Genomic DNA, 18,078 nt, shown 5'->3' with positions numbered 1-18,078 from the left:
GTGCTGCTTTTCAAATTGGTTTGTTGGCCTCAAACAACACCTGTCCCTGATTGGGTCAGGAAGGTGAGGTCAAGGGAACTATTTAAGGGGGAGGCTCTCCAGGAAGGGGCCTGTTGGGACTTTTACACAGCAAGTTGAACCTCTGCAATCCTCACCCACTTCTGGGATGCTGAAGTGAGTAAAATACCAGAAACTTAACTCAACAGGTAGCTTACAGAAATGTAGATGCATTTTAAATGGCTATCAGTCCAGGTCTGTTTGCTCTGGGTATTCTCTGACTCGTACCCTGCCTCAAGCCTACCCCTCTCTCCAATAAAGCTATGCACTATAACAAGCTTTGTGGTACATGTTTGAGAGGGAATTGGCATGTCTTCTTATTCCCTTGGCTCAGCTGACTAAGGGAGACTATTTTCTGTGCTTCAGGAAGCACCCCAAGATCTGGCAGAGGACCAAGCACCTTCAATGTCCACAAGGCCTGTGTAACTTGGGGGGCACAAGGCCTGTACAATGACCAGACCCTGGGCGGCGGGCGCAGTTACCGCAGGCTTGCAGGTGTGCTCCAGGAAGGGGTCAGCCAGATGTGAGGCACCCCAGGGGAGGCACTCAGAGCTTGGCAGGTGGCTCAGCACAGGAATGCCTCTTACTGGCCCACCACAAGCTATGTCTCTCAGGGAGAGCCCAGGTGCCGGCCCTGAAGTCCCTTCCAGCAGCCATCCTACTTAGGAGCTCCTCTCCCTGCCACCTGAAGGGCCAGACTGACCACTCTACCTCAGGCCCTGGATTTATATGCCTCCAAGCTCCACCCCTCTTCCTGTCACATGGCTCCCCAGACACATGCAGGAGGTTCCTCTTTTAATTAAGAGCCAGCCTGAGCTCCAGCTGGTGCTTCCAACTAGGGGGCTCGAAATATCTCAGGATCTCCTCAAGGGCACCCCCTGCTGCAATCCCCTTCCCCATCCTGCAAATATCATTTTCCCCAAATGTAACCAGGCAGCTCAAAAAGTCTCTTTCCGCATTCCTTTTATTTCCTGGAATGAAACATCAGAGAAGCAAACCCATGTAGAGCCCAAGGGCACCAGGCCAGGGCAGGACAGTTGCAGAGTAGGGACTTAGGACTGCATTGCTATCCCACAGGCTGAGGCTTAGGCAAGGAACATTGCTAGGATCAGCCCACTGAAGGCTGGGAGCAAAAGCCTGGAGTGTCCCGGGGATGAACTGGCCAATCCGAGGGCTCGAGCACACGTGTGCTGGGTGATGTTGAATTGAAATACTTCAAAGACTCTTGGGCTGCCATCTCCAAAGGCATCTACAAGGGCACAGGCTGATGGAGTTGCACAGCTTGTGAAAGAGGCTGCCATACTTCCAGGACCTCAAGATGGGAAAGAGCAGAGGAATCAGGGTCAGGAGATCCACAGGCACTTCCATCTCTGTGTCCAGTCCCTGCCATTTTCCCTCCTGACAACCATCCAAGACCACAGCCACCTGACTCTGCTCTGATGCCCCAGCCCTGATGCCCCCATTTCCTTTTCCACTTCAACAAGGTTCAAGTGTCCTCTGACAAAAATCCATTGGGCCCCATCCAGAGCCAGCTAGATCCCCCCCTCAATCCTCAATGCTCTTTGGAACAGGCTTGACACCACATCACTATTCAGAGAGCCACTGAAAGTTTTCCAGTGGTGCTGTCTCCAAGAACTGTGGCCCTGTAATCCAGGGACGCACCACCAAGGGGCACCAGTGTCTCGGGCTGTATTCCCACCTCTGTCGTGACCTGCCAAGAGAACTTTCAACCATCATTGCCTTACTTCCATGGCCAGGCAAAGGAAAATACAGATTTTTCCCTCTGGTTTGATTTTGAGTTCTTTCAAGAAGGGGCTGCTCTGAGCAGGCAGATGAATACACCCTGACAAAATGAAGGAAGGGAAAGACTGGTCCCTGGGACAGGGCAAAGCTTGGGGAAGAATCTGGTGGGGTCCCCAGTAGCAACAGGGATTTGACAGTCAGTTGTTTTGTTAGGGTCAGGTAAGGGAAGGGAGAGAGATGATCCCGCACCCCAGGGGAGGAAGAAGGACATGAAGTTACCAGAACCGTGTGACCCAGTGATATTCAGGCATTGATTCTCCTCTCCAGTGCAAGCCAACACTGTGGCATTGCAACTATATGTATTCCTCAGTACAGTACAGTAGGGGCAGTACAGCCCATTGGGAATGATGTTCTCTGCAGACACTGCAATGAACAGAGCAAGGGCTGTCAGCTTGTGGGACCTTTGGGGCACCAGAGAACCCCAAATCTTGCCCTGAGGGACATTAGTTGAGGGCACAAGTTACCCCTGAGAAGAACCCCATCCAGCCTAGGGACCCAGCGAGACTTAATGAGCCACCCATGGCAGGGCTGTAGGGCCAAGCAGACCCTGAGTGATTTATGCTCCAGGATGGAGGTGGATCCATGGCAGGAGGAAATGGAGCTGAGGGGCTGGGTGGCAGGGACATGGTTACGTACACTGGGCAGAAGCGGTCTTGCAGGAATTCCCAGTGCAGCAAGTGAGGGCTATCCTTTGTTTCTGTGCAGAATTAAAGATGGCTGGACTCCGTCCACAGACACGGGAAGTCACGCAGCCCTTCACAGTCTGGATGTACTTCACTGAGTCTATAATGGAGAAGAAGGAGCTGAGCCCCTCTGACATTTCCACCCCAGAGCCCTGATCTGAAAAGGAAAGGTCACTTCCACACCCTCGCCTGGAGGGGAAATGGAGGCAGAAGCAGGGACATATCCAAGGTCACAGAGACCCTGGAGTAGCACCCAGGGGTCCAGGATCCCACCTCTCCTGCTCCCCCTATTCTGACCCCCCCAGTCCCAACTGCCCTCCAAGAGTGGGGACAGAACCCAGGCATCTGGGCTCCCAGATCTCCCTACTCTTACCCCTAGACTCCACTCCCTTCCCAGAGCTGGGAGAGAACACGAGGGCCCTGGGCCCTCAAACCTGGTTCTTATTGAACCACTGCTTAAACATTGGACTCACTAAAGCTTTCTGAGCTTTCTATCAAAGCAAGGAAGCAGCTGTCTTCTCCAGAGCTGCAGGTCGTCATTTTACCATTGCAGGTGTTGCCTAAACCACTGCAAACCTCACATTCCAGGCAGGTCCCTGTAGAAAAGAGAAAAGGCTGTATCAGGATCTAGTCCCTCCCTCATCCTGGGCTTGTACAGGAAGCCCCAGACCTAATCCCACTCCCTAGTCACCTGCCAGTCCCACTGTAGCCCCTTGACCCTGAACTGAGAGGAGTCCCTGCAGGACATCTCAGAGCCACTGAGATGTGCTGGGGACTTGGCCCCTGGGACTTAAATGAGGCAATTACCCCAGCCCCAGCTCACCCTTGGGCTTTTCATATAGGGACAAGCTTCTCCAGGGAATGGTGCCTCTCACCTGCAGCCAGAAGAGCGGAGAGGAAGAGGAGGATGACAGGAGCCTTCATCCTGGGAGCCAAAGGTGGCTGGGCACTGGGGAGGGTCTTCAATACAGTAAAACTCTCTGACTGGTGAATCCTGAAAGAGATCAAAAGGATTGCATGGGGGGGCAGGGATCATCAAACCAGAGAATTGAAGAAGTGGGGCAGAGGAGACCTCTGGAAGTCACGTCTAGCCCAACTGCTTGCCTGTGGCAGGATCAGCCCTATGCAGACCATCCCAGACAAATCCCCTGTCTGACTTCTTAGCAAAACCAATCACCCCTGACCCAGAACCTTCCACAGGTAAAGGTGGGACAGGACACTACAGCAGCCAATGTCCTGCTGCTGTAGAAGGTTGTTGACATACACTGAGGAGGTCCCAGGAGGACGGCCATGCCCCCAACTACAGAGGAAGGCAACACGCCACTCCCACCATCTTGACCAATCTGACCGGGGGGGGGGGGGGGGAATTCCTTCCTGACCCCAAATGTGGAATCAGTTTGATTCTGAGTGGAAGGGCAAGACCTTCTAGTCAACACCCTTTGGGGTTGGTCCCAACAGAAGTATTGGTACAGTCAAGTTACCACCACCAGCCTAGGCTGCAGCCAATGCCCAATGCCTCTGGGGGAGGCTTAACCCTCCCCACCCCCGAGACATGGAGCAAAAAGTGTGTGTGTGGGGGGGGAACACCAGCAAGGTGCAGAAGCCTGGGACATATCCACAGTGGAACAGAGGCATCACTATGCCTAGATCATTCCCAACCAGGAACTGTCCATGGGGCTAGGAGCCAAGACAACTTGTTTCCATCTCTGGAATCAGTAGTTCCCACTTCAGTGGACGTAGGACCCACTGATTGGGAAGGAGCTTCCATGACCAGGACACCTGGGTCCACTCCCCACTCAGAGAGCCTAATTAGATGATGAGAAGACCAGAGAGAAGTCACTTACCAAGTTGTGCTGACCAGAGCTTTGAGGTGGGTTCCTGGAGTGCAGATGGAGAGGATCCTGCTCTGGAGAAGAGAGAGGTGACCTGTCTCTCTGTCCTCCTTGACTCCTCTGAGTGCTCTTGCCCTTTGAGAAAGGGCTGGGGCAGGGCCTCTGATGTCAGAGAGTCACTTGAGTGGAAGGATCTCCTTTTGTTGGAAACCAAACTTTCAGGTTTCCTTCACTTGCAAACAATGGGTGGGGTTGTCTCCCAGGCAACAGGCAGGTACACCTCAGCAGGTACAATATCTGCTTAGTTAGGCCCCAGAGTGTGGACAATACAATGGTTCTTATCTCCTTGCCCACAAAACCCAAGCCAAGCTAGCTTTCATTAGTGTGGGATAGGAATGGATGCACAACACTGTTACCATGGTAAATGAAGGAGGAGGGAAATAAGGAAGTGTAAAACCCCTGCAGTTGGTGCCAGTTGACCAACATGCTTCCTGACCCCAAATTTGGCATGAATTTGACCTTAAGAGGAAGAGCAAAACCCTCCAGGCTGTGGGTTTGCTATGTCTCTGCAGCACCCCCAGTTTAAGAGCTGGGACCAAAGTCTCACAGATCCAGAGGAAAGAAAAAAAGGACCCAGGAGATTATCACATGGAGAGAGAGTTACATCTTTCACCCAACAAGCAGTATGGTTGTCTGGTCTAGCACTCCCTTCTGGCTCACACTTCCAGGAAACCACAGCTCCAGGGACATCTCAATGCCACCATCCTTAAAGAATCAACCTCTCCAGACAAAACAGCCTGATATATCCAGTGCAGGGTTTTCTTACCTAGGCTTTTGGGAAAGGGTTTCAAGGGACCTAGGTAACCCTCCCCTGTGTAAAGGGGGTAGTCTGTTATTCCATAATAACAGGGGAGAGCTGGTTCGGAAAGAAATGTGGGAACAGGTATTTTCTCCCTTCATTATGTGTTATTATTATTCTTTCTACTGGGCAGCAGGCTAAAGGGTGGGCAGCAGAGGCCCTGGGGTCTGCTCTTTAAAAAAAGCACAAGGGGGCTTGGGATCCAGTCACTTCAGGGCCAAACATGAGAACCAAGCCCCATCCCAGAGCTGGGAGAAAACCCTGAAGTCTTGGCTCCCAATTCCCATTGCTCCATCCAGCCAAAACTACCCCCCAAGCAGAACTGGAGATGAAAACAGAGAGTCCTGGCTTCCAACCTTCCTTCAATCTACCAGAGACAGTGAAATCCCAAGCCTCCCCTGCTCCAACCACCAGAACTCAATGGTCTCCCAGAGCTGGGAGAGGACCCAGGTGTCTTAGTTACCAGACCCTGGTTCTCTAACATGCCATACCCCACCCTGGTACTTAGAGTGACGTAGCTCAGAAATCTCAACCATATGTGTGCATAATAGTTGTATTCCTATTGTGTCCACCTGACATCCACATTTCACACTTGTGTTGGCCTTTGTCCAATGAAAAACAGCCACACCCAGGCGTTGGCAATAAGCCAATGTCCCTGAGGCATCCCTGTAAAGCCAGCATACTTCCTCATATACATGACTTCTAGGAGTCTTCTGAGCAAATTCATGAAAATTGAGCTAATGGCCAGCTGTATCTTGCCACACCCCTTCAAGGCCCTGCATTGTGAGGGTCCTACTCACAACTGGATGGACAAAGGGGTCCCCTGTGGTGTCAGGTGCTGCACAATGGAGACCCTGGGACCTGATTTGCCAGGCACTGCAGAGACTCCACCCAAACCACCATGAAGGCTTTGGATTCCTTCCTGCCTATGTCACGTCCAAAGCTTCCTCAGTGTTTCCTTCCCTGTTTCCACCAGCTCTTCTTCCTTGGAGAGGTCCATGGTGGACTGACTCTTCAGTACCACAGAAACATCCCTATGCCACCCAAGTGCCCAAAACAGGTGTAGGGTCCTATGGGAACAACCCACGCCTCAGCTATCTGTACCACAGGTGGCCTCTGAAACAGGCCTTGGACCCTCAGAAGCTTCCTCCAGGAGCTCAGTACAATTTCAGGACACCACTGTCTTGTCCCTTTCTCCACCACAAATCTCAGACGATAGCCCTCACTCTATTTCAGGATGAAATCCAGGTCCTCCTCCTACATGGGGCTCTGGCATTGGAAGAAGGGCTAGGATTCAGTGGTGATGGATCTAAAAGAAAGTACTTCTTAAGGACTGTGAGATGCACGCGCCCCGTGAGGTTCTCCAGAGCCCTGGAGCTCCAAATCCCACCACTAAGGGGCACCAAACATCTCCCGTCTTTCTCCAGAGCACCACCTGCTGGAATCAGTTTTCCCAGCATAGAAGCCCCTTCGCTTGCCCCTCAAGGCCAAAAGCAAAGCAGAGGTTTCAGAAGCAAAATCTTTGCATTTCCTTTTCTTGCAATAAATAGTTAATAAATATTGTGTCCAGTTTGAGTCCCCCACTACAGAAAGGATGTGGACAGGTTGAAGAGATTCCAGCTGAGGGCAACAAAAATGGTTTGGGGGCTGGGCTACATGACTTGTGAGGAGAGGCGAGGGAACTGGGCTCAGTGGCAATGTATGGGGTTGCACGGGGGTGTGCATGCACCCCTAGGAGTGCTAGTGGACCCTCTGACAGCCAGCACTCCCTGCTTAGGTGACCGGGCAGGGGGTGGCAGGTGGGAGCACCAGTGCCCCCGTATGAGCACTGGCCAGAGAGTGGGGGCACCATGAGAAGCACCACTGGCACTTTAGGGTGCCCTGCTCATGCCTCCGATCAGCCACAGGGGGCCACCCCCAACCCCCAGTCACTGACCTCCTGATTCATAGATTCATAGATTCATAGATGTAGGGTTGGAAGGGACCTAAGTAGACCTTCAAGTCTGACCCCCTGCCCTGGGCAGGAGAGAATATTGGACTCATATGACCCCAGCCAGGTAATTATCAAGCCTCCTCTTAAAGACCCCCAAGGTAGGAGCCAGCACCACTTCCCTTGGAAGTTGGTTCCAGATCCTAGCCACCCTGACAGTGAAGTAGTGCCTTGTAATGTCCAGCCTGAACCTACTCCCAAACAACAGATGACTGTTATTCCTTGTTACTCTGGGAGGTGCTTGGGTGAACAGAGTTTCTCCCATTCCCTGCTGGTCCCCTTGGCCAGTTTATAGACAGCCACCAGATCCCCCCTCAGCCTTTTCTTGTGAAGGCTGAACAGGTTCAGGTCCTGTAGCCTCTCCTCGTAGGGCCTGTCCTGCTGCCCCCTGACCATGTGGGTGGCCCTTCCCTGGACCCTCTCCATGCTGTCCACATCCCTCCTGAAGTGCGGCGCTCAGAACTGGACGCAGTACTCCAGCTGTGGCCTGACCAGTGTCGCGTAGAGGGGGAGGATCACCTCCTTGGACCTGCTCGTGATGCACCTGTGGATGCACGACAAGGTACGGTTAGCCCTACTGACTGCATCCTCACATTGGTGGCCCATGTTCATTTTGTAATCGATAATGACTCCAAGATCTCTTTCTACCGCTGTGCTTTTGATAAGGGAGCTCCCTAACGTGTAAGTATGCTGCTGGTTCTTCCTCCCCAGGTGCAGTACCCTGCACTTGTCATTTTTTAATATCATCCTATTCTCATTCGCCCACCCCTGTGCCCTGTCCAGGTCCAGCTGTATACTGTCCCTCCCTTCTAGTGTGTCCACCTCACCCCAAATCTTGGTGTCATCAGCAAATTTAAACAGGGCGCTTTTCACCCCCTTGTCCAAGTTGCTAATAACAGGCAGGTCCAAGGAGGTGATCCTCCCCCTCTATGCAGCACTGGTCAGGCCGCAGTTGGAGTACTGAGTCCAGTTCTGGGCACCGCACTTCAGGAGGGATGTGGACAGCATGGAGAGGGTCCAGAGGAGGGCCACTCGTATGGTCAGGGGGCAGCAGGGCAGGCCCTGCGAGGAGAAGCTAAGGGACCTGAACCTGTTCAGCCTCCACAAGAGAAGGCTGAGGCAGGATCTAGTGGCTGTTTACAAAGTAGTCAGGGGGGACCAGCAGGCATTGGGGGAGTCCCTGTTCCCCCAAGCACTACCAGGAGTGACTAGAAATAATGGCCACAAGCTGGCAGAGGGTAGATTTAGGCTAAACATCAGGAAGCGCTACTTCTCTGTCAGGGCGGCTAGGATCTGGAACCAACTTCCAAGAGAAGTGGTGCTGGCTCCTACCCTGGGGGTCTTTAAAAGGAGGCTGGATGAACACCTCGCCAGAGTTGTTTGACTCCAGTACTCTTTCCTGCCATAGCAGGGGCTCAGACAAAGAGCTTCTCCAGGATTGAAGTAAGACTAACAGGCCTATATTTGCCTGTGTCCTCCCTCCTCCCTTTTTAGAAAATGGGGACCGCATTGGCCTTCTTCCAGTCATCTGGCATCTTGCCAAAGCACCACGAGTGCTCGTAAAGCTGTGCCGGGGCCCCTTGATAACCCTTGCCAATTCCCTCAGCACCCTGGCGTGGAGAGCATCTGGACCTGCTGATTTGAACACGTCCAGCCCCTCCAGAAGTTCCCTGATTCAGTCCTCCCTGACCCTAGGCCTGGCAGAGTTTCTCCTGAGTCCATCCTGAATCTCGGTACGGGAGTCCTGGTCGCTGCACAAAAAAATGGAGGCAAAGAAATTGTTAAAAAGGTCTGCTTTCTTCTCTGGTGCAACCACCAGCTTGCCAAGCATATCCTGCAGGGGCCCCACATTACCCAGTGCTTTCTTCATACTCCCTAAGTAAGCACACCCAGCCCTGGCTCCTGGCCAGTGACTCCACCTCTTCTATTTCTGAGAAATGATCAAGTTGGCCTCTTGCTTTTGGTTTCGGGTCCCGGGACTGTGTGAAGCCTAGGATTGACTTTTGCTCCCTGGCAGCTCCCTCAGCTGCAGCAGCCATGGGGAACCACCAGTCTCGATCCACAATCTCGATGACTTCTTCATATTCCCTATGTATTTAAAAATGGAATTTTTGTTGTCCTTGATCCTTGATGCTAACCTAGTTCCGTATCTGCCTTAGCTTTCCTAAAAGCCCCCCTACAGACCTGAGCGGTGGAGGTATACTCCTCTTTGGTGATAGCCCCTCCCTTCCACTGGGTGTATGCCTCCTTTTTGGCAATCAGGCATTCCCAAATGCCCTTGGTGAGCCAGGGAGGCTTTTGAGCACTCCTGCCCCTTTTGATTCTCATTGGGACTGTCACCCCTTGGGCTCGGAGGATCGTTTGCTTAAGGAACAACCAGTCGTCTTGGACACCCAGTTCCCCTACCCTCCAGGACTCCAGTGCCTCTTCTCCCAGTCTCCTAAACTCATTGAAGTCGGCCCTCTTGAAGTCAAGGGCTACTGCCTTGTTGCAGGCCCTTGACACCCTGCACTGGATGATGAATCCCAGCAGGCGATGATCGCTATCGCCCAAGTGGTCAAGGACCTGGAGTCCCCTCACCAGGTCATCACCTGTGGTCAGGACCAGGTCCAGCAGGGCATTCCCCCAGGTGGGACTGTGCACCTCCTGGGTTAGGTGGAGGTCCTGTATCTCGGTAAGGAACCTTCGTGAGTGGTCCGACCTGGCTGACTGCTCCTCCCAGCAGATGTCCGGGTAATTTAGATCACACATGATGACTACATCCCTTGCCTTAAGTGCCTCCGCAAGCTGACCCGAGAATTCGTGGTCCAGCTCTTCCCCTTGGTTGGGTGATCTGTAGTAGACCTCCACCATTAAGTCCCTTTCCCCACAACCCCCTTGTATCCTGACCCAGAGCACTTCAGCCTGCCCCTCCTCTGACTCCATCCTGTTCATTGAGGATGTGTATTTCTCTTTGATGTAGAGCGTCACACCCCTGCCTTTCCTCCCCATTCTATCCTGCCTGTATAGTCTGTAGCCCTTAATGTTGATCGCCCAGTCGTGGGATGAATCCCACCAGGTTTCTGTGAGCCCTACTATGTCTGGGTTTGTACTAGCTATCTGGAGGGTGAGTTCCTCCTGCTTATTCCCCATGCTATGAGCTTTAGTGTAGAGGCATTTAAGGCCTTGTATTGGTGCATGCACCACCCCCTGATTCTTAGGACTCAGGAGGCACAAGTCACCCATGACTGGGCTTATCGAGTCTGGAGAAGAGAAGACTGAGGGAAGATTGCATAGCAACCTTCAACTCCCTGAAGGGCAGTTCAAAAGAGGCTGGAGCTGGACTGTTCTCAGTGGGGGCAGATGACAGAATGAGGAGCAAGGGTCTCCAGTTGCAGCAAGGGAAGTTAAGATTGGATATTAGGAAAATCTCTCTCACTAGGAGGGTGGTGAAGCACTGGAAAGGGGTACCTAGAGAGATGGTGGAATCTCCATCCTTGCAGGTTTTAAAGGTCTGGCTTGACAAAGCCCTGGCTGAGATGATCTCATTAGGGCTGGTCCTGCTTTGAGCATGAGGTTGTATTGATGTGACCTCCTGAGGGCCATTCAACCCTCATTGTCTCTTATTCTATTAAATAAATGCAGTCTCTTATTCTTTTAAATAAATTTAGTGGGTTGAGGCCAAAAGCACCGGGCAGGGGCTGGCTGCAGTGGGGAGATTTGGGGCCATGGCACTGGTGTGTGGGGAGAGGCTCAGAACAGGATCTTCACCAGGAGATACCTCCTTATCCAGCAAGGCTGGGCACAGTCCCCACCCCCACTAAAATACTATGAGAATTGCAAGGACTCTCCCTACAAATCCCTTCTCCCCTGTCAATCTATTTAGGCTGTCTTCTCCTCAGGGAGACCCTATTTGAGAGAAACAAAGGCTTTTAATTCCTAGAGAGAAAGGCCCTCCCTGTGCCCCACCTGCTGATGTCTGTGCCAAGAGGCATAACAGTTTGTTCTGGACCTATCATCACAGCAGCCTCCTCTGAGGCAAGATCTTGGTCATGTCTCCTCATCCATCCCAAATTTTCCCTTTCCGATAGCCCATAAACAACCATTTTTGGATGCCAATCCCAACCCTCCACCTGCAGGGGGCACTGCCAGGGAGAGACCCACTATGGCTGGAACCCATAAGAGGTTCCTCCAGCTGGTGCTGCCAATTACCACTGCTAGGAGGCTCTAAGCATCTCAGGATCTCCTCAAGAGCACCCCCTGGAGGAATCCTCTTCCCCCTCCTGCAAATACCACCCCCAAAATGCAAATAGAGACAAGGCAGCTCAAAAAGTCTCTTTCCTGATTCCTTTTATTTCCTGGAACGAATCGTCAGGGAACCAAACCTGTGAGGAGGCTGAAGGCACCAGGACAGAGAGGTTGCAGAGCAGGGACTGGTGACTCTGTTGCCATCTCATGGACTGAGGCTCAGGCGAGGAGCCTTGCTAGGATCAGCCCAATGAAGACTGGGAGAAGAAGCTTGGTGTTCCCTGGAGCTGAGCTTTGCAATCTGGAGGCTTGTGTGCATGTGTGTTGGACCATGCCGAAACCAAGTTTTTCCAAGATTTTTTTGCTCATGTCTTCAATGTTGCAGGCTGATGGCGTTGCACAGCCCATGATGGAGTTTTGGACCTTGGCAAGACCTCAGGTCCAGAAAAGAGAGGGTTCAGGGTCAGGAGATCTACAGACACTTCCATAACTATATCCAGTCCCTGCCACTCCCCTCCTCTAAGACCCTCCAAAACCCCAGCAGCCTGGCTCCTAGGAAACCCCCAGCCCTGCTGTACCCCAGGAGGAGAAAGAAGGGCACGGAGTTACCAAAAGTCAATGTCTCTGTGAAGTTCAAGCACTGAGACTCCTCTTCAGTGCAAGCCAACCATGCGTTATTGCAATAATTTGATTCCACCTTTGGTTTACAGGGGCAGTACAGCCCGTTGGGGATGAAGCTGTCTTCAGGCACTGCAATGAACAGAGTGAGGGCACTCAGCTCATGGGACTTTCCCAGTGAGGTCCATGGGGCAGGCTGGGGGCTGGGCAGCTGGGTTTGTGGGGTGAAGAGATGCTGAGGGCCATGTGGAAGCCCCAATTCTTATCCAGCTGGGGGCACGAGTGGGAGACCAACCACCTCCAAGTAGAATACCACCCACCCCAGAGACCCAAGGAGACTCAATGGGGACTGAAGGGTCCAAGCAAAGAGGTACTGGAATAGGCGAAGACCCCAGGGGTGGCCATGATGCCCCCTAGTTGTCACCCTGCTCCTGTTGTGTCCTCAGTCCTTTAAGCACTCTCCCCTTCTCACCTGTCACACCTTGATGTAAGTAAGTACTTAGAAAAGGGAGACTGCCTTCAGGATCCCTGAGCAAGGTTTCATCCCCTCCTGATCTGTGGTCTAATTACTCTGCAACTTTAGGACTTATTGCATGCCTCCAACTGCCCCTTATACCACAACCATGCCTTGCAGCTGACACTGCACAATAACTCCCTTGCTGGGGCCTTGGTCCTTCTGGATGAAAGCCTCCAGCACTGGTGCAACTTTCTGAAGAGGGGTTTGAAAGAGAATGGAGCTGGACTGTTCTCAGCAGTGGCAGATGATAGGACAAGGAGCAACAGTCTCCAGTTGCAGCAAGGGAAGCTTAGGTTGGATATCAGGAAGAATTTTCTGACAAGAAAGATATTAAAGCACTGGAACAGGCTACCCAGAGAGATGGTAGAAGCTGCATCCTTGGAGATTTTCAAAACCCGGCTAGTCAAAGCTTTGGCTGGGATGATCTAGTTGGGGATGGCCCTGCTTCGAGCAGGGGGTTGGACGAGATGTGACCTCCTGAGGTCCCTTCCAACCCTAACTTACTATGATTCTATCAGGCTACAACTCCCCTCTTAGGCTGTCTCAAGGATTCAGCCTGTCCCTCATGCTGGAGCCTACAGTGACCAAAACCAAAGCCCCTAGAAAAGCTCAAAATGCCAGGGTATCTATACAAAGCACAGTGAATTAGCCCACAGTGCAGCCCTTTGGTTCCCTGCCATAACCTCCTCACACTTCCCTTTCCTCCACACCCAAACCACCGGTATAAACCACAAGGCAATCAGGAAACCTCTGGATGTAATGAAACTCTCCCCACACTGGGTTTCAACATAACTGAAGCTCCTGAGCTGGACCACCAAGCTCCATACCCATACTGAGCATCACTGTTCTGCAAGCCGTGGGCATCTTGGTTGCAGAGCTCAAGGCATCTCGTATCATCCAGGTGGTCTCCTTCAGCCTTCCTGCTCCGGAGTCCTTACCTCTTCAGCTTGCAGAGCCAAACTGATCTTAGGCTTTGACTTTATGGCTCTCCTAAGCCTTGCACATCCGGTCATGTGACTTGGAAGATGTTTGCAGGTGTCCCCCTCCTGTCCCTGATGACCCTCCTGCCCTGCCCTATGAGGACTTAGCTTAGCAGCCTACAGCCTTTTACTATTAGACTACTTCCCTATCTTCCGTAATGCAGTTCAATGCTCTGTCTTCCCTCCCTATGGGGGTTATCCTCCCAGTGTGGACCTCTAGGTGGGCCCACCCATCTTTCTGCTTGCTGGCAGCCTGCTCATTAGCAACTAGCAATCCCCCCACCCTCTCCAGCTCAGTCAGCTCTACTTTCCTCTTAAAGTAACAGAAGCCACCTAGCTTCCTGTGATAGGCTCCGAGTGTCTTCTCCTTCCAGGATGGAGGTGGACCCATGGCAGCAGGATATGGAGCTGAGGGCTGGGGGAGCAGGGACACGAATACCTACATTGTGGGAAGGTGGTCCTGCAGGAGTCCCCGGTGCAGCAGGTGAAGGCTATTTTATATTTCACTTCAGAATGAAAGATGGCTGGACTCCATCCACAGACATGGGAGGTCACGCAGCCCCTGATAGCCTGGATGGACTTCTTTTGGCCTATAATGGAGAAGACAGGAATTGAGCCCCTCTGGCATTTCCACCCAATCCCTGCTCTGAATAGAGAAGGTCCCTTCCACATCCTCTCCTGGACGGGAAACAAAGGGAGAAACAAGAAGTTTGGATGTACCTGAGGTCACATAGACCCCAGAGTAGTACCCAGGGGTTCAGCATTCCACCTCCCCTGCTTCTCCTAACTCTGAGCCCCTGATCTCCACTGCCCTCCAAAAGAGGGGAGAGAACCCAGACATCAGGGGGTCCCAGCTCTCCCTGCTCTAACCCCCAGGCTCCACTCCATTCTCAAAGCTGGGAGAAAACCCATGGAACCTGGGCTCTCAAACCTGGCTCTTATTCAAATGCCATTTAAACATCAGACTCACCATTGGTAGATGATTCTATCAGTGCATGGAAGCAGGTATTTTCTCCAGTATTGCACTCCTGTATTGAGCCACTGCAGTTCATGCCTAGACCTAAGCAAACCTCACACTGCAGGCAGGTCCCTGGAGAGGGGAAGAGAAAAAGCTCCATCAGGATCAGGCCCCTTCCTGACTCCAGGCTTGTACAGGAAGCCCCAGCCCTAGCCCCACTCCCCTGTCACCTCCCAGTCCCTTGACCCTGAACTAAAGGGAATCCCTGAAGGACAGCTCAGAGCCACTGAGGGCTGCTGGGGACTTGGCCTCTTTGACTTCAATGGGGCAATGGAGCCCCAACTCAGCACTGGGTATTTCATACAGAGATGAGTTGCACTAGGGAACGGTGCCCCTCACCTGCAGCCAGGAGAGCAGAGAGGAGAAGGAGGAGGTAGGCAACAGTGGCCTTCATCACAGAAGCCAAGGGTGGCCTGGTGCTCTGGTGGGGGGCTGATCTTTGGTACAGCAAAACACTCTGACCAGTGAATCCTGGAAGGACATCAAGAGGATCGCACAGGGGTCTGGTATCACACAAGCTACATCTTTCCTGTGATCAGGCCCTGAAAGTGGTCTACAGCTGTGACACAACACACATTCATTCTATTAAAAATGACCGATCACACTAACAATTAACCCTCATTCAATCAACTATTAGCTGAAGGTGCTCTGGGGCAGAGTGCCTCAAGGAACTTCTGTTCAGGTTCCCTGCGAGGGTTCACTTCAGGTGATATTGCCCATATCCCATGTGCCTTTGTAGGGCTGTCACAGAGAGGAAAAAATTTCCTTCCTGTGCAGTGGAGGAAGGTATCCCTGCTGGGGTCTTGGAGGAGGAGCCATCCTGAGCCCATGAGGTGAGGGGGTTCAATCCCCACTTCCCAATTTCCATCCCCCCAGCTCTGGCTACCCCAGAAACTGTGTGCTCTGCTGTCAAGAGGCTTGGATGGGAGGTAGGGTAACAGAGCCTCCTACCACAAGTCCCCCAGATACCCCAGATAGGGTACTGATTGGGGCTTACAAGGGGCTAGGGAGCCTTTCCACCTGAGCCTTTTGGCAGGGGCAACACATAGCTGCCAGCTTAGCTGGAGCTGGGATGGGGTAAAGGTGGGCCCGGGGAGCGGGGAGGTCCAACAGGGTCTAGAACCCCACCCAATAATTCAATGTCTGTTGGGTTTGGTGGTAGTCTAACTCATGGCACTTTGTATGAAGTGACATGAGTTAGAGTCCCTCACTGACAGGCTGGCCAAAGACACATGTATCATCACAGCTGTCCCCCATGAGATTCCCCAGGACAGGCTATGCTATAAAGCTTACCTCCAGGGAACAGAGATCAAGACGATTCAGGACTCTCTCCACACAGGGACCAAGTGACCGGTGTTGGAATGCTTCGCTTCCTAACAGGAAGAACTCCAAACTAACGGGTGCAGGAAGAGGAACCAATGTGGTTTCCTCAGTGGTGCGGGGGCCTGCTTCTGGTGCAATCCCAGGTCTGAGCTGCTAAGCAGTGGGGGTAGGGAGGAGATGAAGCCATGTCAAGTTGGGGGGGTATGAGGTATCCATGCAGACCCTGATAGTTGGGTTGGGAGGGGCCTCCCAGAGCCAGGGGTAGAACCCAGGAGTCCTGGTTCCCAGCCCTACCTTCCCTATCCCACTAGAGTCTCCAGTCCCTCCCAGATCCAGGGACACAAACCATGAGGCCTGGTTTCCAGCTGTGCTAGAAGCCCAATCCCTACCCCATGAACACAAATAGCCTCTCAAAATGGCGACCTCCGGAATTCCCTTTCCCAGCATTGAAACCCTTTTCCTGGCCACCCAAAGACAAGAACAAGGAAGAGATTTTAGAAGCATTGTCTATAGACTGGCTTTATTTAAAAAAAAAAAAGAAGTGCAAATGGGGGTAGAGACTGAGAGCACCAGGCAAGTGTCAGCTGCAGAAGGGAGACTCAGGGCTGGCACTGTTGTGTTGGGAAGGGATCAGGACAGGATCTTCACCAAGAGAAGCCTAGTGAGGGGTGGTCACAGGATGCTGGAAGGTCCTGAGGCTGCCCTATCCCTGAGGAAGACTTGCAAACATGTGAAATGGGTGAGGTTTACACCCAGCTCAGTGAAGGCCAGTTTGCTTCATGCTAACATGGTACAGGTGGAGGGTGTTGTGCAGCCCTTGATGAAGTTGAGTATATCATATTTATAGTCTGACAGAGAAAGCAGAGGGGTCAGGGTCATAGAAACAGAGCAAGGCCAGGCTGGAAGGGACCTCCAGAAATCACAGTCCAGCCCCCTGCCTGAGGCAGGATCAAGCTTCTCTGCCTGTATCCATGTCCCATCACTTCCCTCCCTCAGACTGTTCAGGCCACAACAGCCTCCAATGTTCTCTGCTCCCCTTGTCTTTCTGAGCTTCTATGGCCTACTCCTTCTAATCTCCCCAAGATGCACCCTTGGGCTCCAACCTAGAGCCAAGTGACCTCCCCTTTCACCCTCCATGGGCTTTGGAACAGACCTGACACTTTCTCACCCTTCAGCCAGAAAACAGTTCACTTGTGCTTGGTGTCAGAGTGGGATCTCCAAGAACTGTGGCCCTGTTAGATATTAGGAAAAGCTCTCTCATGAGAAAGGTAGTAAAGCACTGGCACAAGCTAACAAGAGAGGTGGTGAAGCCTCCATCATTGGAGGTTTTGAAGACCTGGCTAGACAAAGCCTTGGCTGGGATGATCTAGTTGGGCTGGTCCTGATTTGAGCAGGTGTTTGGACTAGATGTGACCTCCTGAGGTCCCTTCCAACCCTCATTTTCTATGATTCATAGTTCCATAGTAGCTAGGGTCAGGAGGGACCTGAACAGATCACCTAGCCTGACCCCCTGCCACAGGCAGGAATGAATGCTGGGTTCACAAGACCCCAGACAGGTGAGCATCCAACCTCCTCTTGAATTTGCCCAAAGTAGGGGCAAGGACCACTTCCCTGGGAAGTTGGTTCCAGATTTTGGCCACCCTAACTATAAAAAATTGCCTTCTGTTCTCTAACCTAAACCTATTCTCCATCAGCTTATTACCATTGTTCCTCGTCACCCCAGGTGTTGCTGGGGAGAAAAGGGCTCTGTCTATTTGCTGTTGATCTCCCCTGATGAGCTTGTAGGCAGCCACCAGGTCCCCCCTCAGCCTCCTCTTGATGAGGCTGAACAGGTTCAGGTCCTTCAGTCTCTCCTCGTAAGGCCTGTCCTGCTGCCCTCTCACCAAGCAGGTGGCCTCCTCTGAGCCCTCTCCAGGCTGGCCACATCCCTTTTGAAGTGCGGCGCCCAGTACTGGACACAGTACTCCAACTGCGACCTGACCAAAGTTGCATAGAGGGGGAGCATCACCTCTCTGGACTGGCTTGAGATGCACCTTTGGATGCATGACAAGGTATGGCTGGCTTTGCTGGCTGCGGTCTGGCATTGGCAGCTCTTGTTCATCTTGGAGTCAATAACGACTCCAAGATCCCTTTCCGCCTCTGTGCTTTCAAGAGGGGAACTCCCCAGCCTG

The 18,078-nt window shown here is 52.5% G+C and overlaps 2 protein-coding genes across 3 annotated transcripts; both read right to left on the bottom strand.

The window, feature by feature from the left end:
* Positions 1-1,003: 1,003 nt before the first annotated feature.
* LOC102561943 (phospholipase A2 inhibitor NAI-like) lies at positions 1,004-5,314 on the bottom strand. Its single transcript, XM_019479412.2, has 6 exons — positions 4,388-5,314; positions 3,419-3,537; positions 3,017-3,139; positions 2,497-2,643; positions 2,080-2,223; positions 1,004-1,369 (listed from the first exon to the last, which is right to left on the bottom strand). The coding sequence occupies exons 2-6, from the start codon at positions 3,465-3,467 to the stop codon at positions 1,143-1,145; spliced, it is 690 nt and encodes a 229-aa protein (XP_019334957.1). The 5' UTR covers positions 3,468-3,537; positions 4,388-5,314; the 3' UTR covers positions 1,004-1,142.
* Positions 5,315-11,536: 6,222 nt separating this feature from the next.
* LOC106739232 (phospholipase A2 inhibitor NAI-like) lies at positions 11,537-15,986 on the bottom strand. Of its 2 annotated transcripts, XM_019479406.2 has the most exons (6): positions 15,878-15,986; positions 14,924-15,055; positions 14,537-14,656; positions 14,010-14,156; positions 12,061-12,201; positions 11,537-11,885 (listed from the first exon to the last, which is right to left on the bottom strand). In XM_019479406.2, exons 2-6 carry the CDS (start codon positions 14,976-14,978, stop codon positions 11,671-11,673), a joined length of 678 nt encoding a protein of 225 aa, XP_019334951.1. In that variant the 5' UTR covers positions 14,979-15,055; positions 15,878-15,986; the 3' UTR covers positions 11,537-11,670. The 2 variants fall into 2 exon arrangements, with proteins under 2 accessions (XP_019334951.1, XP_014456005.2); XM_014600519.3 differs by lacking the exon at positions 14,924-15,055 and having other exon boundaries at positions 15,878-15,976.
* Positions 15,987-18,078: the final 2,092 nt, after the last annotated feature.

Source organism: Alligator mississippiensis, chromosome 15, assembly GCF_030867095.1.
Source record: "Alligator mississippiensis isolate rAllMis1 chromosome 15, rAllMis1, whole genome shotgun sequence".
Lineage (NCBI taxonomy): Eukaryota > Metazoa > Chordata > Crocodylia > Alligatoridae > Alligator > Alligator mississippiensis.
The sequence above is the reverse complement of the archived record's forward strand: the minus strand, read 5'-3'. Positions and strand labels throughout refer to the sequence as shown.

Coding starts and splice junctions, on each gene's coding strand:
- LOC102561943 (XM_019479412.2), bottom strand. CDS start 3,467: ATGAAGGCTCCTGTCATCCTCCTCTTCCTCTCCGCTCTTCTGGCTGCA. Junction 3,140..3,418: donor CTCCGCTCTTCTGGCTGCAG/GTGAGAGGCACC, acceptor TCTTTTCTACAG/GGACCTGCCTGGAATGTGAG. Junction 1,370..2,079: donor CACTGGGTCACACGGTTCTG/GTAACTTCATGT, acceptor TCCCATCTTGAG/GTCCTGGAAGTATGGCAGCC.
- LOC106739232 (XM_019479406.2), bottom strand. CDS start 14,978: ATGAAGGCCACTGTTGCCTACCTCCTCCTTCTCCTCTCTGCTCTCCTG. Junction 14,657..14,923: donor CTCTGCTCTCCTGGCTGCAG/GTGAGGGGCACC, acceptor TCCCCTCTCCAG/GGACCTGCCTGCAGTGTGAG. Junction 11,886..12,060: donor CACAGAGACATTGACTTTTG/GTAACTCCGTGC, acceptor TCTGGACCTGAG/GTCTTGCCAAGGTCCAAAAC.